The following is a 26499-nucleotide window of genomic DNA, read 5'->3' as shown; positions in this document are numbered from 1 at the left end:
ATTGGCGTTGTTAGTTTATCACTTTCAAGTGGGAGTGTACACAACACACCGGTAATTAAATGTACCCTACCATAATAAATAATGTACATAAGCTGCATGCAATAATTAAAATAAATAAATCACAGATTATACAATTAGACTTACAAAAGCAACCATCAATTTGTGTTCATTTAGGTAGCTAGTCATTTAAAAATTTATAACTGGGGGGGGGGGGGGGGGGGTAACCTTTATTTCTGTTTTAGGTCAGGCAGCCCAGAGGACCCCCCCTGGTCCATTGATTACTTCCGGGTGATGTTTACCGCAATAGCTTCAGAGGCGACCATCAACCAGCGGCGGCTGCTGGGCAACAAACAGTCTTATATCTGAATATATTAACCAAGATTAACCCAGAACAATTCCACTCACATTGTTCAAGAAGTTCTAGTTTCTCTAGTGAGGTTGTAATAATAATAACTGGGGGCTGTAGTGAGTTACATGTCGGATGGACTTCCTCGGAGCGCGGATCTTGCAACAACCATTTCAACGGCGAGGTTAGCAGCGAAGCTAACTCCCTTTATAGCGACTTCACCCATTATCATCAAAGTGCTGATAGTAAACTAGGTTTTACCAAGTATTCCTCGCCTAGGATATGTTATATATTACCTTTATGTTTTCATTATCGTGTTGAACTCGAGTGGGAATCCTCCGAACACCGGAGTATATCTCCTCTTTATTGTTATTTCTAGCTAGATAAGCTAACGCTACGAGCTAAGTGGAGCTAACGAGCCCCGCAGACAGAATGGCTTCAGGAGTCAATTAACGTAATTTAGCTGCTGACCCTCTGTTGGAGACCTGTTCTACAAAGTGCTTGTTTTCTAGTTAACTGGTCTTTAGGGCGACCGAATAATGTGACTTAAGTGAACAAATTGCATCCTGTATTTGTATTTCTCTTGCTCTACCTCATCATATATGTTATAAATGTATAGATGTAGCAGTACTGTCTATCTGTATGTCATATATGTCCTGATGAATTGAAAATGGGGGACCCTGGTGTAAACAAGACGAAAGTCTTTCTCTGGTCTGCATCCCCTTAACAATTGTGTGTATTGAGCTGTACTGTATTGTACCCATTCTGCAATCTGTTAATAAAGTTTTCAATCGATCTCTACCTCATCCCCTGCTGTCTCCCTGCAGCTGGCGGGCCACCATCACATCTTGCCTAGCAGGCTGCTCAGGGGGCTCCGACACTCGGTCACTGTAGCGCTCACTATCCGTACAGCCACTGCACTGTCTGATCGCCGGCGACATTTGAAGGCAGTAGACTTCATCATCAGACAGCCAAGGGCAGCAAAAACGACAGCAGGCCAAACCACCCATGTTACGTTCTGCACCACAGAACTCATAAAGACACCGGGCACTTCTGAGATTCTGTGCACTGCCTTCCAATTACGCACCGAGGAGACTTTAGTGGAAGGCGCACCCCCGTGGCACCGAGCGCCCAAGAAGCTCGCGGCGATGCCCGGTCCCACGGCCAGCAGCAAAGCTCGGGTGTACACCGATGTCAACACACAGAAGAGCAGGGAATATTGGGACTATGATGCGCATGTGCCAAGCTGGAGGTAAGAGTTGAATAATGTGTTATACATTTGCCAATGCTTCAATGCAATCTGTTCTACTATGTCAAGGGTGGGTGTGTGTGTGGTGGCTGGCCATGCCGTCAGATCAAGAGGACACCCTTTTCCATCTGAGCTGAAACGGCCTTGTACTACTTAGTGGGCGAAGGGCTCAGACAGTTGCTGCTTCTCCAGCTAACATCTTAATAGCCGGTCTCCTCCTCAGTGGAAGAGGTCAAGTAGGTTAAACAAGAGGACTGATCATTTGGATCCATGCCCTCTTCGCAAGACCAGAGAAGTCCTAATGTTGTTTTGGGATTAGGAGAATGTCCTATGGGTGATCTTGGATTGAGAGACTTCGATGCTAGTATGATAATGAGCAATATTTTTTATTTTTTGGTGCTACTAAATGGTTTAACTTCTCTTTCCAGCAATCAAGACAACTATCAGTTGGTGCGTAAACTGGGCAGAGGGAAGTACAGTGAGGTGTTTGAAGCCATCAACGTGAGCAACAATGAGAAAGTGGTGGTGAAAATCCTCAAGGTGAGTCCCCTTTGTTTTGATTATTTAGACTTTAAATTCAAATGCAACTTTTGTCAGCCGTTTCCTGTGCCTTTTCCTCCTCACTATGATCTCTTGCATTTGGGACACAGATGCCAATTTCTTCCTCGTCCAAATGATTTGTTCTCACAATATCAGGGATGCGCAGATTCCACTGCCAATTCTGAATACTGTGCTAGATCAGTTTTGGCTGCAATTCCTTTCTTATACTGAACATTATTGACTTGGACCATTTGTTTGGGGTAACTGGACAAAAACGATCCAAGATATCAATTATTTTGTTCACCATTTACAGTATAACGATCTTAATCACATGGCTCTTGTTATTGGATTTTAGTATTGGAGACCTTTCTGATATCCTGTTTTTAGCGTGGGAATTGACCTATCTCAAGCCCCGCTCTCTTCTTGATCCTCCAATCGCAACCGTTGCTTTCCTTGTTGTGATTGGCGGATCAAGAAAAGAGGGCAGGGTTTCAGACACGTCAATTGGTCTGCTATCCGATACCGGCGCATCCCTACACAAGTGATGCCAAATGTACGATAATGCTAATCTTTGTGCGATAATTTTTCCCTCTGTATGTACGATTGGTTTTGCCATCTGTACTCCTAATTGTGCTATTGGTTATTACTTGCAAATGATAATATTCCTCAAAAAACTTTACAAACAAACAAAAACTGGTCATTTTAAGCCTCTGGGACAATAATTTAACATTTTCCATCAACACTGATGCCAGTTCCACCTCAAGACTTTGAGAAACTAACTTGATATTCACCGGTTGAAAGAGTGCTAGTTATCAAAGCAGACCCAAAACAGCTCAAACTGATGAACTAATCAGACCTTTACTGGTTTACCTTTTCATTATATCCCATACGATTTGGACACTTGCACAGTACGCATCGTCATTCGTCTGTGATGTCATTCATCAGTGATTCACTGTGTCTCTCACATTATCAGACTATTTGTGGTGAGTCAAGGAATGAACGGGACTGTGTGTGTTAAAGCACCTACGTGTAGAATTTTTACATCAATATATAATCATTGTCAATTCAATGTCCATACCTTGGCAGGTTTACCACAAAAACATAACAAGGCGGATGAGAATTGAGCATGAGGACAGTTGAACTGCGCTGGTATCGTTGGAAGCCTCCATGTTGTGTTTATATTGTCTCCCACCTTGCTTCTTCAAAACAAATCTATAGACCACCGCAACACTTCCAGTATTCTGAAATCATGGCAGAGAGTGCGGGGGAGAAAATGAATGAATGTGGATGAGAGCCTTGGCACTTTCTCGGCCGAGCTATAGTCACTTTTCCGCACCTACTCCCGAACTCTGCATGCACGGAGTCTAGCTTCATCACTCTGCGCATGCGGAGTTCAGGAGTAGGTGCGGAAAAGTGACTCTAGCTCGGCCGAGAAAGTGCCGATGGACTTGGGATTGGTCTCTCCGTGTTCAGGAGACTGTGGCGTATAAAAGTATATTGGATCAAGTCTCCAGCACCTCCACAGCTGTATCTGCAAACACTTAATGTCAAGGCTCTCATCCACATACATTCATTTTCTCCCCCACCTCTTACATGAGCTCAATGTAAAGCGGAAGTGCTGGCGAGGGTGTAGGGGGGGCAAATGGCAACCATAGAGAGTGTACTTCTGAAAAATACCATTCCTCATGGCCAGACAAAAAAAAAAAAAAAATCGCAATTTTTTTTAACCAGGAAGTCCCATTGAGATACAAGATCGGTTTGGGAGAGGGAGGTAAGGGGTTTTAGATTGTGTGTTGTGAAGTTTAGACTTCAGAGAGGGAGAGTAAAGTACAGAAAAAAGGTACCGGTATCGATTCCCAGGTAAAAAGAAAAATTTTCAGGCTTGGTGTCCCGAACAGACTCACCGCGTAGGCCAGATGCAAGCCGCATTTTACAATAAACCTCTGTGGGGCTGCTTTAAACAAATTAATTATAATCGCAAATTTTATCGCTATCGCAATATCTGTCAGAAAAATCGCAATTACATTATTTCCCAAAATCGTGCAGCCCTAGTATGCTGCCACCTAGAGGCTCTGATCTATTCTGTAATGAGATTACAGGTTCCCATCGCTCTTCCCACTTAGTAATGGCAGTAATACGGAAAGTTCAGTGTTCCAACCATAGACATAAAGGCTAGATGACTCACCCACGCTGCTGGCTAATGGAGACTGACGTTGCCACACGGTGGCCATCTTGCCACAGGCAGCACGCCCACTCATAACACGAATGTCTATGGTGCATGTACTATTGAAGTAACCATAGCTTGCAAAATTTTCTACAGATTTTCAAACGGTTTGGTTTGTTATAAACGTCAAATGTAGTTATCATACTGCATATTTATAATGGACTTTCATATGAAAATAATTTCAACATGTCCAAGCATCCTGAATCATAGCCACGTTAATAACGTTTGTAATAAACCAAACTGTTTGTAAATCGGTTGGAAATGTTGCAAGCTATGGTTGTTTCAATAGTACATGCATGCACCATAGACATTCATGTTATGAGTGGGCGTGCTGCCTGTGACATGATGGCCGCCGGTGAACTACGCTGTAGAGACTCCACCTGCACCATCTAGTTATATATATATTAGGGATGCTCGATATTGGCTTTTTTACCGATATACCGATATTGTCCAACTCTTAATTTCCGATAACGATATATGCAGGGTTCCCCCCCCAAAACATTTAATAATTTCAGGTAATTAACATTACATAATTATCTCTTGTTGTGGAATTAACACAACATTATGCATACTTTTGACAATAAATTAAATCAGAATTAGTTCTTACTCGCTTGCCTGGGTAAATAAAGGTTATAGAAATGTAAATCTTTTTTTTTCTTTTTTAAACAGATACCGATATTTTCCCGATATCACATTTTAATGCCGATATCGGCCGATAATATCCGTATGCCGATAATATCGGACATCCCTAATATATATATATATATATCTATCTATGGTTCCAACCCCCACTGAATCTCAAATGAGGAAGAAGCAGCGTTGTGTTCTGGGTAGAAAATAGGTAGAGTTCTGAATTTGCCTCTAATGAGGTAGCAGTGGGACTGCTTGGTCTGTATTGTGTAGATGGGGAGTGCTCACTCTAGCTTTAACCTCTTTTGGTGGTACAGGTGAAGAGGGTTTATGGGAAATGTGGTGTTGGCGTGAGTGATGCTACCACAATACCAAGGTATCGCAACAAATCTGACAATTATTTAACATTGAAATTAATATATTACAGTTGAAACGATTCTACATGTAGAGGCTTTAATGTAACTTAAACCTAATGTAGGAATTTATTTGGTGGATCTGGCTGATTATTGTGGGAGAGACGGATGCATCTATGAATTGGAAACTTAAATTGCTGAGCCAAATTAAATGAGCCACAAATTGACTGTAGATCTGAATTTTTGGTATCTCGTATATCACGAGAATTGTCTATGGTAATACTTGAGTATAATGCAAGACCACCCGCATTTCATTGTATACCTGTATGCCGTGACAATTAAAACTCTTGACTTGACTTGACTTGACTTGTGGATTTTTATTTTAGCCTGTTAAGAAGAAGAAGATTAAGCGGGAAATCAAAATCCTGGAGAATCTCCGTGGGGGAACCAACATAATCCGTCTGGTGGATACAGTCAAAGACCCCGTGGTGAGCATGTTCCCACTGTTGGTGTGCAGCATCCCTTCATGCTTTCTTACTGGGACGTGGTCACTGATTAGGGATGGGCATAGATTTGCAAATATTCCAATAATTGTTCAATTATTAAAAAAAGTGTTTATGCGAATATCGTTTTGTCTCAAAATATATTATTTCCCCTTGTTTTTTACCGGCATCTACACTGTGTAGGGTATTGATAGGGGACCCTATTAAATGTTACACCGCTCAACGGCATGCTGGCTACAGCTCTCTAGCTAGCCAGGTATCGTAACAGAGAATGGAAAAGAAAGACTGGAGATGTTACATGGTAGCAACGTTTTGTACGTTTGCCACGTTCACACATTTCAAGCATCCGTGATGTAACGTTCAGAATGAATGCTTTTGTTCCTGGAAATAATCTATTGCAATGACAGCAGCCAGCTAGGTTCGCTATTAAGTAAAAAACTAAATCGTACGTTAATGTGGAAGCTCAGACATTTCAAACATCAACAATGTAACCTTCAGAATGAATGCTTTTGTTCCTGGACATAACGTTAACAGTTAGCCTGCTGCGACTCGCACATATCAGCAATGGGGGGGGGGGGGGTAGACAATTTTAGATTAGTAATCAAATAGTTCCCAGTGACTTATCGAATTGTAATTGAGTGAGTTTTGCCCGTCCCTACCACTGATGATGTCTCCGCCTGCTGTTTTCTTAACGCTAAGCATTCTGTCCACTTCTCTTGCAGTCCAGAACACCAGCGCTGGTCTTTGAGTGCATCAATAACACAGATTTTAAGGTACTTTGGCCCAAGATAATTATACATGTAATACTATTACAGTGATACTGTTAGTGTTGCCCGTTGTTGTAAAGGCACTCTTATCCATTGCACCAAGGCACTCCAACCTTGGAAGTTATTGTTTGAGATGCATAGTAGCCAAGTGAAATGCTGACTCATGTACAAATCAAATGAAATCATGTAACTAACTAATAACCACTTACCTGCCACACATATTATGCATTGATGTTAGGAATTTGACCTAGCCTTCATTAATTTCACAGGAGCTTTACCAGAAATTGACAGACTATGATATCCGTTACTACATGTATGAGCTTCTCAAGGTAAGGATCTTACCTAGTATCTTGCAGTCGAATATTGTTTAATTGACGGCAGTAAATGAACATGACTTGGTGTTCTTGCCATATTGGGGGAAATAATTTGAGTCGCGGGGCAGAACAACTATGTATGGTTGTTGACTGGCAACCTATTGTGCGTGTGTGGTCTTCTCCACCAGGCTCTGGACTACTGCCACAGTATGGGGATCATGCACCGGGACGTGAAGCCTCACAACGTGATGATCGACCACCAGATGAGAAAGGTACAGCCCACCTATTGTTTTGTTATCTGTATCGATTCCCAGTTATGTGTATTAGCACCGGTATGGGAAATATATTCAAACGATACCCAGCCCTAGGTCTGAGCCATGTTGGCTGTCCTATAACCGGCAGATTTGATTCATTGCTACAGGATGTGCTGTAGATCTCAAACTCTGAACATATTCTGATCAGTAGGCATCATTCCACAGCAGGACCTAGTTAAAGCTTGCTAGGGTCAAGTAAAAATATGACGCCAGATTTAAAACCTTGAATGTATTTGAAACTATCCAGCTAACAATAATATCTGTTGGCAACCAGCTAACCGTCATTTGTCAGAGAAAAATAATCACACTCTTCTGTAGATGAGGCTTGTCTAGTTTTATTGTCTTTTTTTTTTTAAGGGGAACTATCTTATAAATGGCATTTTCCAGTGTTTAGCATTGTTTTCTAGCAATGTGGGGTTGTACCAACATTGTCTAGGTCTCAAATTCTCATTTTGGCGCATTCCTCCAGTTCAGCTGAGACAAGCCATTCTGAATTTAGCGGATCTGTGACGTGTTGAGGCGCTGATCTGCCACTGCCCGCCCACAATCAACTGTGATACGTTTATATGAGCAGCGAGTACAAATAATGCGGAAGCGGTTTCGACAGCAGAGACCTTCAGCTGTTCACACACACACACACACCATGAATCACACACACAGAACTAGATAAAACGGGTGGGAGGTAATGGGACTGGGGGGAGCTCTCTCTCGTATCAGCACTCCAGCACTCGCTGTATCACCGTCAACCTGTTGCAAAATATCATAGCGCACACGAGCGCCTGTATTCCGATCCGTGCAATAATATTCATGGGGGTATATATTGTCATTTGAAACAAGTTACCAATGCATTGTCCCGTGGGATTATGCCCCCCCTCCGCTGCGAAATTAATTAGTCCCTCTATCTCTCTCTCCCCCAAAGAAAGGTATCTGCCAGTGCAGGTGGGTGACAGTCTTGTCACTCAAAGCGCATTGAGAGTATGGGCGGAGCCCAGCCAAAAACAGCTTGGAATCTTGAAGGGCAGACAGTGGTGCTCTACAGCAGCGGTTCTCAACAGGGGTGCCGCGGCACCTTAGGGTGCCGCAGAGAGCTGCCAGGGGTGCCTTGAGATAAATTTTTTTTTTTTTTTTTTTTTTTTTTTTAATAAACATAACATAAAATTAGACACACAAGCATTAACAGTAAATATCCAAAGTAAATCACAGGACTATACATTCCATTTGAATCAATATAAATGTAGTTTACGAGATATATACCCAATACAATACATACATATGCTCTTGCTTGCTCCCCCCCCCCCAGGACCCCCACTTGGATAATCCATCCATTTTCATTTGTTTCTAAAAGGGAACTACAATTCATATGCTAGCCTTTATTCTCTCCACCACTTCTAACCAGATTGCAATGTTGGTTTCACTGACACCTAAAATTCTTGCTGTAGATATCGCTAGATAAATCACATCGAGATAGGTAAGAACCCATACCTTCCGGCACATTTTATCCGGTTGAATCCATCGTGATGCTATCGGCTTTTTAGCAGCTGTGAGACCGGATAAAACTAGTCTCTTTAGCTGTATAGGGGCTGCAAACTGAAAAACATCATTCAACAGCAATACAGAGGGCTGTACAGGTATGTTCAGAAATAAGAATTCTGATAATTGCAGGGTCACTTCTTTCCAGAATATCTTAACAGGTGGGCAATCCCAATACATATGCATAAATGTACCCTCATCACCATTTGTACATAAGGAACATAGAGAATCTTGTCTAAGTCCCATTCTGTTCAATCTTATAGGAGTCAGGTATGTCCTATGAATATAATTAAGATTAATTTGTTGAAATTAATTTATTGGATTACAGAAAATTATCACTAAAGTGCTATCTGTTGCAGCTGCACTGTTTTCCATGAAAATACCATATTTGGATAAGTTTGACCATTTCTCAAAATCTGAAAATCATTATTTAAAGGGGAACTATCTTATAAATGGCCTTTTTGAGTGTTTAGCATTGTTTCCTAGCTATATGAACTTATATTAATATGATCTATGTCTCAAAATTCTCATATTGGCGCATTCTTCCAATTCTCCTCTCACAATATTCACCCTCACTGAACTGAGTCGTTTGAAAATGTGCCTATATGTGATGTCATATAGTCACCGCTGCATGTTAATGTTCAGGGGGGCCGGCACGGTGCCGTGGTTTAGGAGCCCAGGCTCAAAACAGCTCGAGATCTTGAGGTAGAAAAATGCTGTTTTTGAGGACTTGATTAGAAATACAAAACAATGAATAAAAAAAATATATATATTACAGAGGTGTTCCATAGACTCACAGGAATTGTGTAAAAGTGCCCAAATAGTGAAAGAAATAGTAAAATAGTTCCCCTTTAATAAAACACAGAAAAGGATCACCAAGTTACTCTGGATAAAAAAAATACCTTTACAGACAACATTGAGACAAAGCTTCCTGACACATCTCCATCCAAACTCTTGGAAGAACTCATTGAAATCTCATCTGATGCCACCTGGAGAGCTAGTTTCAGAGTTTGGTGCTGAGTACCAAGTATCTCATGATGCAGCAGTTAAGGTGTTGATACCATATCACATATCTGTGTGAAGCTGGCTTTTCATCCATGACAGCTCTGAAAACAAAATATAGGGCCAAGTTGAGCCTTGAGGATGACATGCGTGTTGCCTTGTCAAAGATCTCCCCACGTATTGACTGTATTATTAGCCAGCAGCAGCAGACCTCGCATTGAGCTAGAAATGTCCACTGAGTGAAGGAGTGCTTATTTTCTGTATTTATTTATATTTTTTGAGAAATGGTAACTTGGTGATCCTTTTCTGTATTTAAAAAAAATACACGATTTTCTGTTTTTGAGAAATGGTCAAACTTATCCAAATATGCAATTTTTATGGAGAACAGTGCAGCTGCAACAGATAGCACTTTAGTGATAATTTTCTGTAATCCATTTAGACCTGAAACACCTGTTAATAATGCATTATATAGGCATATACGCACAAATGTGTTTCCCTGTTTCTTAAATAAACATTATTTTGAAAGCAAGCACTTTTGTCATCATTGTAGCAAAAAAAGACGGGACCGGAAAAGTCTTTATTGTATGTAGGGGTGCCCCTTGGCAGCAGAAAGGTTGAGAACCCCTGCGTCTACAGTACTTGATTAGAAATACAAAACAATGAATTTTATTGAAAAAAAAACCTTACAGATGTGTTCCATAGACTCACAGGAACTGTGTAAAATTTCCCAAATAGTGAAAGAAATAGCAAAATAGTTCCCCTTTTAATGAATAGCTTTTTATGTGTGAGACTGACATTTCTTGTGTGCTGCTAAAAATACAAATGTTTCATCTTTTTGATGGTAAAGTTGTATTGTACCGTTTTCTAATCTCTCCCCGTTTGACTCTGTAGTGAAAACCTGGTTAACGTGTGTCTTTCCTTGGGTCACAGTTGCGTCTCATAGACTGGGGACTGGCAGAATTCTACCACCCCGCTCAGGAATACAACGTCAGGGTGGCCTCTCGCTATTTCAAAGGCCCAGAGCTGCTAGTGGACTATCAGGTACGTCAGTCACACAGTTTACCAAACATATATATTTTTTTAAACTACCGTACTTTTCGCACTATAAGCCGCACCTGACTATAAGCCGCAGCAGCTAAATTGAATGATGTGTACATATATAAGCCGCACTGGACTATAAGCCGCATGTCTTTTAATGTTTAATTACCATATGTAAGGAGTGGAGCCTGCGGCTTAATTTGACTCAACACGGGAAACCTCACCCGGCCCGGACACGGAAAAAGGATTGACAGATTGATTGCTCTTTCTCGATTCTGTGGGTGGTGGTGCCGTTCTTATATTGAGTTTTAAGTTCCCACCTCTACAGAGAATGACTCCCACCTCTACAGAGAATGACTCCCATTGGGACACAATACTGTCGGACAAATAACAAGAATTAACTCATTTACAAGTTGTATTAAGTTTAGCAAATAAGGGAACAGAGCAATGACATTTCAGATAAATAACATTTCAATGCAGTAAAAAAAGCAATATTTTGATTTTCGGGTTTTGTCCACATATAAGCCGCACCGTTATATAAGCCGCAGGGTCGAAAAATGGGGAAAAAAGCCGCGGCTTATAGTCCGAAAAGTACGGTAGCTATCTGTATTGTGTAGTATCTTGGCATGGTACATTTCCATCAATGATGACCAATAAGATATTCCTTTATTGATCCCCTCTGGGAAATGCAGGTGTCATAGCAGCATGGGGGGGGGGGGGGTATGGGCAGGGTAATAGTAGAAGACATGAATATAGGCTATACAATTATAGTACTGTAGAAAAAGTTAAAGTAAGCTGTGTAGACAATATAATTAACTCTGAATATGAATGAATGATTTGTATATATTTTTTTTTTATCTGAGCTACAGAGCATCAGCTACATTATGATCCCAAGTACTGACTGTACAATATTTAGCTATTTATTTTTCTTTTCTTTAACCAGGTAAGTCATTAAGAACAAATTGTTATTTACAATAACAAAAGGCAAAAGGCACAGCCCGTTGAGGGGCAGGGGGTAAACGAAATACTGAGGTAAATCAGAACAAGATTAAAACGAGTTAAAACAAGGTAAGACAAACGGAGCAGAACAAAACGGCCCCAGCAGGCAGGCAGATACAGGTGCTAGTTTAGGAGCAGTCGCAGGTGTCCGTATAAATGTCCATGATGGTATCCTTGAAAGCTGATTTGGAGATGACATTGTCCAGTTTTGGATTACTGAGTGTGTTTTGGGGGTTTTCAGCAGTTTTCAGGGGTTGTGACTTGTGACTGATTCTCCTTGTGTTTCCTGTCCATGTGTTTTGGGGGTTATGTCTGATTCTCCTTGTGTTTCCTGTCCAGATGTATGACTACAGTCTGGACATGTGGAGCTTGGGCTGCATGTTGGCGAGTATGATCTTTCTCAAGGAGCCCTTCTTCCACGGCCAGGACAACTACGACCAGGTACCAGCATGACGGCACCAGCCAACCCAGGATCAACAGGCCCCACGCACACTGAAAACCTGAACACGTCAGAATTATAATAATAATAATACACTTTATTTATATAGCACATTTTCATCCAATAATTGCAGCTCAAAGTGCTTCATAAGAAGCACAAAAGACATAAAATTGACAAAAAATTTGCAGCGCAGTGCATACAGTGCAGACATAAAATAAGCGTTAAATGAGCGTAAAATAGACGGCAGCGAAATAGACAAAGTCGAGATAAGGCATAACACATTAACACTTTGATTGCCCAAGGTTAAATTCATGATATACCATCCCTTGCCAGCTCTATTTAACATGGAGAAGTTCCCCTTCTTTGCAGGGCTATAACCTTTTAAATTCTATTGCTAGATTGCCATTATTAGGGCCCATTCAATGTCCTATATGTATTGTTCATGGTTTTTCATTCACATATTCATACTAAAATATGGTCTAAAGTATAAGTATGTTTTCATCTCTTTCTGCAGCTTTCTCCAGAACGTGATTTATAGCCCCAAATGCATTATATTGATGATCAAATACAGTTTGGTAGGAATCTGTGCGAGATCAAAAATGTCAACTGGATGTCCTTCTAGAATTTACTACAAGTCATCTGATGTTGACCGGATGGGCGAGGGGGCGTTTATAATTCCGTGGGCAACGTTATACCATTCATCTAATGTGGGTCATATGTTCATCATAGCAGTTTATATCGAACACGGTAATACTACACGCTAAAACTCACCCCAGTCTCCTCGGGCCGTTGGGCGATCAGCGTGGAGTAGACTTTTCGATTATGGGATGTTGAAATGCCCGATCTATTTCCAGGTTGTATAATAGTATATACGTCCAAATCATGTTGTTTTTTCGAGTTATTTCCACCGATCGATGTTCACTGTGTGAAGACAGAGTCTCTCTAACATTAGCGAGTGCCCGGACCCCATATGGAGTGAGTCCTGCCGGGTTAAAGGTTGATATCTGGTTTCGATCTGCCGATCGGCCACCAGATGGCGCTCTTGAACCGCTAGAGGGTTGAGAGGAGATCAGCACTGTGTGTCAAGGCTCCGGAACGGAAATATGATTTCGATCACAGATTTTTGAAATATTGATATCAAAGACGAGTTACGGCGTCCTCGGCAACTTGAGCATGGCGGGGAATGACGAGTTCCGGCGTTTTCGGCAGTTAAAGTGTTAAATCGCATCATATTAGGATCTAACATCGTAGACCTCTTTGTTTACATTTTGATTATCACTGATGCACATCAAATAGAATAGAAAAACGAAATTAAGTAAATGCATAAAGCGTGAGAGAAATTTGAAATGGTAAAGGTTTCTTCCGATCCTTACATTGTTGTTGAAGTAGATGAATCCAATATTATTATTGTCTTCTTTTTAGATTAATATGGGCTTTTAAAGCGTGGGACGTGGGTGGAAAACACAAAAGCGCGGATGCTCTTTTCCAGCAACGCCCTGCTTCACACTCCCACACGTTCACACCTGGGAGCCGCCCAGCTCCACAAGGTCCTTGAAGTGCTTGATTTCTTTTTGATCCACTTTTTTCTCCCATCCCAATTTTTCGTATCATCCAATTCAACCCTCTCCTGTCTCGAACGCTGTTTCTTGCCTCCCACAAGCCGGCTGCAATGTGGACTAAGTCATACATAGCACGAGTCCCCTCCAATACTTGAGGTAACAGCAGTCTCATCTTTCCACCTGCGCGTCCGGGGTCTGGGCTTTGCACCTGCGCGTCCGGGGTCTGGGCTTTGGAGGGGCCCCGCCCCCGTCGCTTCCTGATTCTACTGCGCAGGCGCACCAACCGACCTGTAGGAGTCGCTGTCCACAACGCCAGATCCCCACCCATCAGTTTCCCTCCCCCTAATACTGCCAATGTGTATTAGTGCGGACGACCAGCTAAACTGGAAGCAATGTGGAGCGCTGGGCTCGAACAGGGAGGCGTACCTGTTCGAGCCCAGTCTCCAGTATTCGTGGTGAGCGCCTTTGAAGTGCTTGATTTAAAAAAAAAAAATCACGGCCTGGAATTCCTTGAAAGCAGCCAATTTTTTAACAAAGTGCTTAAAAAGTCTTTGAAATTCAAATCAACCATTCACATTGAATGTTTTGTTAATCAATGATCAAATTGTGAGGGCGGCTAGGTGGCGCAGTGGGCAAGGCGCTCGCCACCAACGTAGGATATGCTGGGTTCGAGGCCAGCTCTCGGCGTTGCTACCAGCTTGGCTGGTCGTTCATACTAATACAATTGGCAGTATTAGGGGGTGGGAAGCTGGTGGGTGGGGATCGGACGTTGTGGACAGCGACTCCTACAGGTCGGTTGGTGCGCCTGCACAGTAGAATCAGGAACCGATGAGGGCGGCGTGTCCCTCCCACGCAGAACCTCGCTGCTGAGAGATCGCGCTGTGCAGGTGAAAAGTTGCGACGGCTGCCTCCTCGAGTACCGGAGGGGACACATGATGCAAGGCTTCGTTCACATTGCAGCCGGCCTGTGGGAGGCATGGCCTAACAGCGTTCGAGACAGGGGGAGGGTAGAATTGGACAATATGAAATTGGGGACAGGAGAAAAATAGAAAGAAATGGGGGGGGGGGGGGGGGGGGGGAAGAGTAGATAAAAAAATGATCAAATTGTTCTGAATCAAATTTCTTTCTTTTTTGTTCCGTTTTAATCAAATCCGACGAGTCGCTGTCTCACACGCTCCAACTGCTTTTCCTCATTTCTTCACGTGTGATGCTCTAGTTGCCAAGCAGGCCAAGAACATTTGTCATTAACATTAATATCTTTGTCATATTTAGCTCTGTCCAAATGTACAAGATGTAGGGAAGTATATCGACAATATTCTTGATAGATATATATATATATATATATATATATATAGCTTTACACAAGTACAAGTATACTTACGGTAATAACTCATAAATGGCATTTAGCAACCATATGGATAAAGTGTTTCATAATCAGAAATGTCTTTATTGCCAAGTAAGTTTGCACATAAGAAGGAATTTGTCTTGGGTAATTTGGTGCATTAACAGTATTAAAGTAGAATACAATGGAATATATAAACTAAATTTGAATAAAAGTACAATATAATAATAGGACAGGGCTTCACAATTGTAGAGTATATACATTAAATGTGAATAGAAATACAGTGCAATTGTGCAAAAGAATACATATTCGAGGAAGTGTGTGTTAATGACATTTGAATGAAGATGTGTGTTTGATGTGATTGTGTCTTTCTTTTATCCTCAGCTGGTTCGCATCGCTAAGGTTCTTGGGACAGACGAGCTCTTTGGCTACTTGCACAAGTACCACATAGAACTGGACACTCGTTTCAAAGACCTGCTTGGCCAGTAAGTCCTGTGAATCAACGGTTGTTTTGTGACATGTCTGACATGAAACATGTCTGATAGCAAACGAGCTGCTTTCTCAACTCTGCGTTCTGAACAAGTTAAACTTTGTGAAACTCTAGTGCATCACGCTGCATACCAGTGGAAATGGAAACGTGCCATTATTCATATTTGCAGAGAAATACTGTGATGACTTGAATTGCATTAGAAATATTTTCACTGTCGACTTCCGTTCTGCTGGGGTGGAAGGATGAAACTTGCCCAGGGCACCAAATGTACAAGGTCCGGCCCTGTCACGACATGCAGTACATTAACACTTTCAGTGCCAAAACCGGCTTAAGTCGTTTCGCCTTAAGCGATGTTTTTATTCATTATCCACCCAATTAAAGCATCAAAAAACATAATACCTATGATGTAGATTTGATTTGAGAATAATAGCGGGTCTAGGCAAGAGACGGCAACGGTTATAGTATAATAAGGCTATTCCTGAGCATTTCTGGAATGACCCCAGACCGATCTAAAAACATACTTATATTCACCACGGTATAACGCGCGAATGTATGCATGGAAAAATGATTTCTTTTTTGCATCTTGACCGGAAGAAAATCACTGGCAAATGACCATAGTATTGTATCCATAGCTATAATATAGAATATAGTTATAGCTCTACAAACAAGGTGACTGATCCCTATCTATCTAGCGTTGGCCTTGCTACAGAGGGCCGCGTCTAATGGCTGGCACTGAAAGTGTTAAGAGGTAGAAGAACAAACTACTCAAAGCTTCAAAGCAAGAGGTAGCGAAACAACTGTTCCAAATGTCACCCCGTCGACCAATGGATCACAGCTGTCATCGGACGTCTCTAGTTTACATCGAGTGCGAGCGCCGGTTGAACTTCCGTCACCCTGAATGCACCCCTGTGTGTGTGTGTTTTATTTCCCAGGCAGACGAGGAAGCGCTGGGAACAGTTTGTCCAGACGGAGAACCAGCACCTGGTGAGCTCCGAGGCTCTGGACCTGCTGGACAAGCTGCTGCGCTACGACCACCAGCAGAGGCTGACTGCTGCCGAAGCCATGCAGCACCCCTACTTCTGTTAGTGACACTACTACCATCAGTACCACGTCTGTTAGTGACCCTGCTACCATCAGTACCACGTCTGTTAGTGACCCTGCTACCATCAGTACCACGTCTGTTAGTGACCCTGCTACCATCAGTACCACGTCTGTTAGTGACCCTGCTACCATCAGTACCACGTCTGTTAGTGACACTGCTACCATCAGTACCACGTCTGTTAGTGACCCTGCTACCATCAGTACCACGTCTGTTAGTGACCCTGCTACCATCAGTACCACGTCTGTTAGTGACCCTGCTACCATCAGTACCACGTCTGTTAGTGACCCTGCTACCATCAGTACCACGTCTGTTAGTGACCCTGCTACCATCAGTACCACGTCTGTTAGTGACCCTGCTACCATCAGTACCACGTCTGTTAGTGACCCTGCTACCATCAGTACCACGTCTGTTAGTGACCCTGCTACCATCAGTACCACGTCTGTTAGTGACCCTGCTACCATCAGTACCACGTCTGTTAGTGACACTGCTACCATCAGTACCACGTCTGTTAGTTCGATTACTTTTTCAGTTCTGTGTGTGTTTAACCCTTTCACTACCGTCTATTAACTGCCTGTAGTGTGGTAGTGCAAGGGTTAACCCTTTGTAGTGTGCTAGTGAAATGGTTAACCTTCTGTAGTGAAAGGGTTAATTATTTGTAGTGTGGTAGTGAAAGGGTTAACCCTTTGTAGTGTGGTAGTGAAAAGCTTACTTCTGTAGTGAAAGGGTTAATCCTTTGTAGTGTGGTAGTGAACGGGTTCATCCTTTGTAGTGGTAGTGAAAGGGTTAATCCGTTGTGTGGTAGTGAGTGTTAACCTGTAGTGAAAGGGTTAATCATTTGTAGCGTTAGTGAAAGGGTCAATCCTTTGTAGTGTGGTACTGAAAGGGTTAATCATTTGTAGTGTGATAGTGAAAGGGTTAATCCTTTGTAGTGTGGTACTGAAAGGGTTAATCATTTGTAGTGTGATAGTGAAAGGGTTAATCCTTTTTTAGTGCGGTAACCTTTTCAGGCTATTTCACTTGATGCATGAGGAGGGTTTCAAATATCCATTATTTCACAATTTATAATTGAACACAAGATACTTGTCCCCTAAGGATAAGTGCTCAAAGCCCGACCCCATTGCCAAAAGAAAGTCTTAACATGCCTATAAATAACTATATTATGGAACTGCACACTAAGCATATATTGCATGGCCCAATATAGGACAGGGCTGTACAATTGTGCAGGATCCAAACTGGGCAGTGAGAGCCAGCAATATCACCAGGGTTCTCCAACGAGCACCTCCCGCCACTGGTGTTTCATTAAGTGAGGCCAGGCTGGACGGCTAGCGTCCCAAACCACCCCCCCCCCTCCACACTCTCTCGCCGCCCACGCCACTCGTGATTTCCTGTCCTTGTGCCGTAAAGACCGTTCCTGATATCAATATCACATACAGTATGAAACGGGCAAGATGAATTCTCTTAACCCCTTGTTTGCTATATACTCCAGCTGACATTATCTTTCCTCAACCAAATCCACTGACTACCTTTCATTGCTTTTTCGTACATCTCCTTTACAGCATTTTGCAAACTCTGCCTGTGAACACCCAGAATACCCAGCTCTCCCAGTAGTGTTGTGTTATGAACCTTCTGTGCTTCACTTCTACCGGACGTACTCTAACTTTCCATCATCTCCGCTCAGTTTCTGCTGCCAAATCTGCATATAAATCTTTTTTTAGTTTTATTTTTTTTGTTCATAAGCTGCCTCCACTGAATCCTCCCAGGGCGAAATCAATTCTATAACAAACTATCCGCTGACTAGTAGACCATAACACTACGTCTGGCCCCTCTCCCAAATCTACCAAGCATCCCCATAGCTGACCTGACTAACCTTCCTGAATGCCTTGTAGGTTTAGTATAAAAAGCATCCATACTAAAGATGCACATGATAAAAGCATCTATACTAAAGATGCACATGATAAAAGCATCTATACTAAAGATGCACATGATAAAAGCATCTATACTAAAGATACACATGATAAAAGCATCTATACTAAAGATACACATGATAAAAGCATCTATACTAAATATACACATGATAAAAGCATCTATACTAAAGATGCACATGATAAAAGCATCTATACTAAAGATGCACATGATAAAAGCATCTATACTAAAGATGCACATGATAAAAGCATCTATACTAAAGATGCACATGATAAAAGCATCTATACTAAAGATACACATGATAAAAGCATCTATACTAAAGATGCACATGATAAAAGCATCTACCGTACTTTTCGCACTATAAGCCGCACCTGACTATAAGCCGCAGCAGCTAAATTGAATGATGTGTACATATATAAGCCGCACTGGACTATAAGCCGCAGGTGTTTTAATGTTTAATTACCATATGTAATTAGCATTGGGACACAATACTGTCGGACAAATAACAAGCATTAACTCATTTACAAGTTGTATTAAGTTTAGCAAATAAGGGAACAGATAAATAACATTTCAATGCAGTCAAAAAAGCAATATTTAGATGTTTACATTTTCGAGTTTGGTCACGTCGAGTCACATATAAGCCGCACCGTTATATAAGCCGCAGGGTCGAAAAATGGGGAAAAAAGCCGCGGCTTATAGTCCGAAAAGTACGGTATACTAAAGATACACATGATGAAAGTATATTAGGGCTGACCCCTATTAATCGATTAGTCGACTAATCGGTCGAAAGGGGCCGTAGTCGACTGGCCAACCTCTTAGTCGAATATAATAATAAAAAATATATATATATATTATTATTATTTTTTATCTTTTTCAAAAGAAAAGAGGCATAGAAGCGTGGCTAACGCTAATGGCATGCATACCAGAGGCTAACTGCCTACGAAAACAGGCACGGAGGCACTGAAAGAGGATTTCACCCATCTAATGAACACACTATACTAGACAAATATCAAGATGTATCCATCAGTGGACCAATTGCATGCTTTTGCAGAGGACAAGAAGCCTTCAGTCGACTCCTTCAGACATTAAGCACCCCCCACAGCCCAAATGAAATGATAATAAAAAAAAAAAAAAGGTCGACTAACGGCACATTTTGGCCAATCCTAGTCGACCATCCAAATCCTTAGTCGGGGACAGCCCAAAAGTATATACTAAAGATACTAGGGATGCACCGAATGGGAAATTCTTGGCCGATACCGAAAAAAAGGAAACAGTTGGCCAAAGGCCGAAAATGATTATATAAATATATATAATGCATTTTTTTTTTTTTTTAAGCTACCTGATTATGGCAAAAGACATGATTATGGCAAAACTTTACTTAATAATATCACTTATGGGCCCATAAAACATTTATTCAGCACTTTTGAATGCATACATTAATTCCAGACTGACTGCTGAAAGATTGTACAATTTAAACATATTTTTCTCTTTTGCAAAATGTGCATTAAATTCGAGTGCATTTTCTTTTCTCTGTAGGATAACTACAACAAAGTGCATTCAGAACAAAGCCAAGGTGCTTTAAAACTGCATAAAGATCTGTATAAAGACACACGAGAGGGAGAATAGCTTATAGCAGACTTAATGATGTTACTGTAGTGGCTACTGTCATATTTTACGGCGTTCTAGCCTACACGCAACACTTTGATAAACATTGTTACTCAGCTGATAGAGTTGTACCCTTCTTGCTGTCTTGTCGTACAGAACTTGTAAGTCGCTTTGGATAAAAGCGTCAGCTAAATGACTAAATGTAAATGTACATGGAAGGACTGTTGTATTTACTACATCTCCTGTGACTCTTAGCGGGGGATGACGTAGCTTACAAGAGACGGGTCAAAGAGGAATGGAAGCATTGTTAGCTAGCTTAACGCTAACGTTAGTTAAAAAGTAGTGCTGTCAGGCGATTAAAATAATTTATCTAATTAATTACAGGATTTGTAATTAATTTATCGCATTTTAATCTCATAACCATTTTATGCCTGATATTCTATAATTGTATTTAAAATTGCATGTGTCCGGATGGCAGAATTCAGTACTGTATCTACAAAACCTTCTGTTTAATCATCTTCCATCTATTAATTTGCTTAGATTTTTCAGGTCTGGTCAATTTGAGCATGGTGTTATTCAGTCAAAGATTAAAAAAAAATTATTGAGATTCTCATTTGGTTCATTACAATTTACTCAAATAAAATTTTCAATCAATCACCGCGCAGATTGATTGATTGATTGAATGAAAATGTTAATAACATATTGCAGAGTGGGTACAATACAGTACGGCTCAATACACACAATTGTTAAGGGGATGCAGACCAGAGAAAGACTTTAGTCTTGTTTACATCAGGGTCCCGCATTTTCAATTCATAATGAATTGTAAGTAAGGGTGCACCTTGCACCGTGCAATCCATTCTTTGTGGATCTAGCCCACAGTATTTCTGACACTGGGAATACATTCCCTGAGATTCATAGATGTCCCTAGAATCGGATACCAAGAACATGCAAATGGACCATATAAAAAAAAATCTGTAATGTGTATTCTACATTCTTATGGAATGAATGATAAAAAAAAATATTATAAAAAAAAAAAAAAACTTTTTTGTAATTAATTTTGAGTTAATTTTCATAACGTGATAATTTGCTGTGTAATTAATTAATCTAATTAACGCAATAAACTGACAGCCCTATTAAATAGGTTTTAACCGCGACAGGCATATAGTAATGGCGAGGATATAAACCATGTTAAAGATGCATTTATTGGATGCGTTGCTTACGGAGTTTACATAGAAACAGCGCGACTCCCAAGAGGAGTTAGTTATCACAGGCTGCAGAACGCAGGAAGAGCTGCCAAGCTGCTCACGTTACACGTTTTGATTACGTCATCACAACAACACTTTAGGTTACGAACGTTACGTAACCCTGTTCTTTGACATTCTGTGATATATTTTCGGTGCTAAAACCCTTTCGGCCGAAAGTGCCTTTTTAACTATTTTCGGACGATAATTTTCGGTGGCAGAATATTCGGTGCATCCCTAAAAGATACACATGATAAAAGCATCTATACTAAAGATACACATGAAAGTATATACTAAAGAAACACATGAGGGGCGCCCTCGTGGCGCATACCATAGTGCCTCGCGCACCTATGCGGCCGACCCGGGTTCGATCCCAGCTCTCGTCGTTATTTGTCGCATGTCCTCCCCACCTCTCCTCCCGTTCGCCCTCTCCTCTGTCGGTGGCCAATAAAAGCTAAAAAAAAAAAAAACGCATGATAAAAGCATCTATACTAAAGATCCACATGATGAAAGTATATACTGACCCCTTGGTTTAGATGCTAGATGGGGGACATTTCTTATAATTTCTTTATTACACCCCCAATGTCTGTCGTCTGTCTTTCTTAAAGCCTTGCAGAAACCCTATTTCTCTTTTCTATAAGTCAAAACCCTGCTAGACTCATCTTAAACCTCATGGAAATGTGAAATATGTTGAAAATACGTCTGCTGTCTGGACGCTAACATCTCTGATCAGAACGTCACATTTGATATTTTCACTCAAAAGTCTCGTAGCACCCATCAGCAACTTTGGGGCAAGTGGCTCAAACCTTCTGTTTAGAATACGTCTTAAGTAAAACTAAACTGCATGCTGCGTTGTCGCCTGAGGGTTCTTAACCCTTTCACTACCAACACTACAGAAGGTTAACCTTTCACTACCACACCACATAAGGTTAACCTTTCACTACCACACTACAGAAGGTTAACCTTTCACTACCACACTACAGAAGGTTAACCTTTCACTACCACACCACAGAAGGTTAACCTTGCGGTTGTGAAAGGGTTAACCATTTGTCGTGTGTCAGTGAAAGGGTTAACCTTCTGTATTGTCACAGTGAAAGGGTTAACCATTTGGTAGTGAAAGGGTTAAAGGGCCATGTCAAAATTCTGTAGTCTTATCCCCCTTACAAGTAAGGTAGCGCCCCTGTTGTCCACTATCAACACCACAAGGTATCGGGGTCCTCATTCACTTCCATTCATTTTGAGGACCTAGGCTAAATATCATTCTTCACAACAAACAACACAGCAGCAATATTCTGTATAATATAGCTTACTTTTAAATGCACTTATTTACATGGAGGTAAGACTGCTGAAACTTGACAAGTTCTACTAACGTGAAATATCCTTTTTTAGTTCATCTCACTATACGTTAATTTGCCTGGCTGCAATATGTAGTGTAGCGTAGCATACCAGTACATACAACCAGCCACCTGCAACACTTTGCTCTCCTCTACTTCCAGCTACTTGATGTCTGGTTAGATGTCTGGTTAAATGTTATGAATGAAGTTATTCATAGTGTTCTCATTAGGGCTGACCTTCTAAGCTTTTTTTGGCCGTCGAAGCTTCAGGGCCGAGATTAGTTTTTAATTCGAAGCTTCGAGATTTTTTATTTTTTTTTATCTTATGTTGTGGGACTTGTACAGCACTTTGGTCAACTTTGTTGTTTTTAAATGTGCTCTATAAATAAAGTGGATTGGATTAATTAATTAAATTAATAATGAGTCGGGAGCTGCGTTGCCTGGGCGGCTGCTCTCCGTTACACAGCCAACAACATTACATTACATAATTATGTTGCAACCTTCGTCTATAAAGCAAACAATTAGATTTTTTTGATACACTTTTTTCTGTTTTTTTCTCCCATCCCAATTTAGTCGTGCCAATTCCCCCCTCCCATGTCTTGATCGTTGCTCGCATGTGCCCCCACTGGTCGGTCGTAGGGAGGGCTGAAGAATCTATCGCATGTCCCCTCCGATACATGCAAAGTCAGCCAGCCACTTCTTTTCACCTGCCAGCGCGGACTCTCATTGGCGAGGTGTAACGTGTGGGAGGCTCGCACTACCCTCGACATCTCCTGTCCTTGCTGTGCAGGCGCCCTGACCGACCTGTAGGAGTCACCGTTTACAACGACCAGATTACCACCCATCGACTCCCCTCCCGCTGACTCTGCCAATTGAGTCGGTATGACGGCCGGCCCAAGCCGAAGGCAACGCTGACAGCCGGATTCGATACCGGTGTCTCGCGCGTTGGTGACGAGCGCTTAGACCGCTGCGCCACCCAGCCGCCTAACAATTATATAAATATTTATATGTAGTTAATAGAGACAGGCAGAATTCAACTTCATTTTTTATTAAGACATGTTTTTATATGGGTCGGGACACTATAAAAAATACTATAGACAATTGTCAGTGCTGTAAAGTTTAAACCTTTTTAAATCTTAGACAAACGAAACACTTTGCTTTTATGAAATATTGTAAGCCGTCATTTGAACACAAATCTGTCAGTGCCGAGTCCGACCTCGTCTTAAACAACAAACAGCATTGCCTGTTGTAGTTAACAAAGAGAGGCAGAGTTAATGAGGAGTATGACATTCGTTGCATTGGAGGGATAATTTTTTTTTTTAAATAATAATAATAAATAATTGATATATATATATCCAATTTTATTTTCCCGTTCGAATCCCGTGCCCATCGAACGAAGCTTCAAAGTATTTAAGACAGCCCTAGTTCTCATGACGTGCCGTGCCATGCCAACCGATAATGGTGCAGTGTCGCAGCTCGGTGGCTACGGTTCTGTAATTTTAATTATCATTTGTGATTTACAATCCCCTGTTTTCCAACCAAGATGTCTGCAATGATCTGAATACTGTTAATTGATGACCATCTTTCATCTCTCAGATCCCGTGCTGAAGGAACAATCAAACACCAATACAGACGGCACAAAGGCAATAAGCGGCTCCAATGCAACATGATGAGCAGAGAGGAGGTAACGTCAACACAGTTTATTTTGCCCTTGGGCTGGGTCCTCGAGGCCCATCTCAAACCCTGCCCACTTGTCTTGATCCTCCAATCGCAACTACTGTTTACGGGAAGCAACAGTTGTGATTGGAGGATCGAGAAAGCAGGGCACGGTTTTTAGATGAGTCGATTGTCACCTCAGACCTTGTCCCAGGACTAACCACTACGTTTCACACGTGCACTCGTGCAGAAGGACCCCTCTTTCAAATCTATTGATGTGCTTGTACATTTTCTGAAAGGGATTAATAAAAAATAAATGCCAACGATGTTACTACAAACAGAACTGAGTAACGAGCTAAAAACATACCTGGAATCTGAAGCAGACAGTGCAACAGTCAAATGAATGGATAGAAAAGATCCAGGTCTCGCGATGGTTTTGCCTGCAAGTGCTCAGAATGCTTGGTATTTACAGAATGCTTGGTATTTACAGAATGCTTGGTATTTACAGAATACTTGTTACTGGAAAAACGTCCTGTCCGTGGGTCTTGATTCTCTCTTCCTTCTCCCCATCCATTCAGGGAGAACCTTTGTTACCTCAACTTGTGACCTTTTTGTGGCAGAAACCTCTGCCTCCAAGTCAACAGCCATACTGGAGCAAGATGTCAATTTGCAAAATACACAAACACACACGGATTAACCTAACCCCTTGCAGAAACCCAGGGGAATTGGCGCTGCTTGGTCCAAAGTCACAAATGCATCGGAACCGAGCTTTGAGGTGTCCCTTCTATCCTCTCCCGAGACCCCCTCCCCCCCTTACCAACACCTTCAACCTGTTTTTAAAAATGAGCAAAGTGGCTGTTGTTGGGTCAGTATCAAGCCAGTGTTGTGCTGTAAAATGTGTGTCAGTCAATATGACGCTGTGGTGACCTGAGATCAGATTCCAGGTTATAGCACTGAGTGGCATGGAGGCTCTTTTCTGCTATGGATAGAACAAATACTATATTGAAAGAGAATAAACCATTTTTATTTAAACGTTTGTGTGCTTGACTTGGTGTTGATCATAACCCGACTGGAAGGTTTGAGACGAAGGCTTGTCTAATGTCCTACAACATAGAGAGAAGGTTCAACATGGAGAACAACAAAGGGACGAGAACTTATATTTCATTCGGCTTTCGTATCCGTGTGACGGCACGTGTCAGTCGGTATGTTATCGACAGTGGTGGGAGAAGTACAGTTCCTTTTTTTACCTAAGTAAAAGTAGAAATACCCAGATAAATGAGTACTCTGGTAAAAATCCTCCTTCAAATTCTACTTAAAGGAACACGCCAACTTTTTGCGAAATGAGCTTATTTGCCATCTACCCTGGAGTTAGACAAGCAGATACATACCCTTTTCTTCTCTGTGCATGCATTAGGCTTAGGGAACAGCCGCCCCGTTAGCCTAGCTTAGCTTAGCTTAGCATCATTCACTGGAAGTTGGTGTGCCGGTGTAGCCTAGTTCCCAACAGTCACGAAATACACTCCAAATACAACTCTAAAACTTTCCTGTAAACATGTTGTGACCTGTGTATTTACCACGTGAAATTTGACATTTTAGCTTTCTAAGCAGATATATACTCGGAATTTCTTTTTGCCTAACCAGTTTACTTGGGCGCAGTGATTTCATCACCTCAAAAGCCCTGTTGCTTTTTGAAAAACTGGGCTTTTGAGGTGATGAAATCACTGCGTCCAGGCAACTGGTTAGGCAAAATTTTTTTATCTGAGTATATCTGCTTAGAAAACGAAAATATATTAAAAAATATATATATTCTCCATGTGGTAAATACACATGTCACAACATGTTTACAGGAACGTTTGTGACTGTTGGGAACTAGGCTACACTGCTACACCTACTTCCAGTGAATGACTCTAAGCTAGGCTAACGGTGCGGCTGTTCCCTAAGCCTAGCTAATGCATGCACAGAGAAGAAAAGGGTATGTATCTGCTTGTCTAACTCCAGG

At 41.5% G+C, this 26499-nt stretch overlaps 1 protein-coding gene across 1 annotated transcript; it reads left to right on the top strand.

Moving 5' to 3' along the window:
* The first annotated feature begins 299 nt into the window (after positions 1–299).
* csnk2a2a (casein kinase 2, alpha prime polypeptide a) lies at positions 300–25532 on the top strand. The gene is made up of 13 exons (XM_084337400.1): positions 300–530; positions 1174–1598; positions 2024–2135; positions 5729–5830; positions 6568–6618; positions 6882–6941; positions 7115–7198; positions 10703–10813; positions 12149–12250; positions 15534–15634; positions 16572–16720; positions 24441–24528; positions 25079–25532. Exons 2-12 carry the CDS (start codon positions 1495–1497, stop codon positions 24512–24514), a joined length of 1050 nt encoding a protein of 349 aa, XP_084193526.1. The 5' UTR covers positions 300–530; positions 1174–1494; the 3' UTR covers positions 24515–24528; positions 25079–25532.
* The last annotated feature ends 967 nt before the right edge of the window (positions 25533–26499 follow it).

This window comes from Notolepis coatsorum (assembly GCF_963971535.1).
Source record: "Notolepis coatsorum genome assembly, chromosome: 20".
Classification (NCBI taxonomy): Eukaryota; Metazoa; Chordata; class Actinopteri; order Aulopiformes; family Paralepididae; genus Notolepis; species Notolepis coatsorum.
This window is presented reverse-complemented; position numbering and strand designations above follow the sequence as displayed.

Coding starts and splice junctions, on each gene's coding strand:
- csnk2a2a (XM_084337400.1), top strand. CDS start 1,495: ATGCCCGGTCCCACGGCCAGCAGCAAAGCTCGGGTGTACACCGATGTC. Junction 1,599..2,023: donor GCGCATGTGCCAAGCTGGAG/GTAAGAGTTGAA, acceptor TTCTCTTTCCAG/CAATCAAGACAACTATCAGT. Junction 7,199..10,702: donor TCGACCACCAGATGAGAAAG/GTACAGCCCACC, acceptor CTTGGGTCACAG/TTGCGTCTCATAGACTGGGG.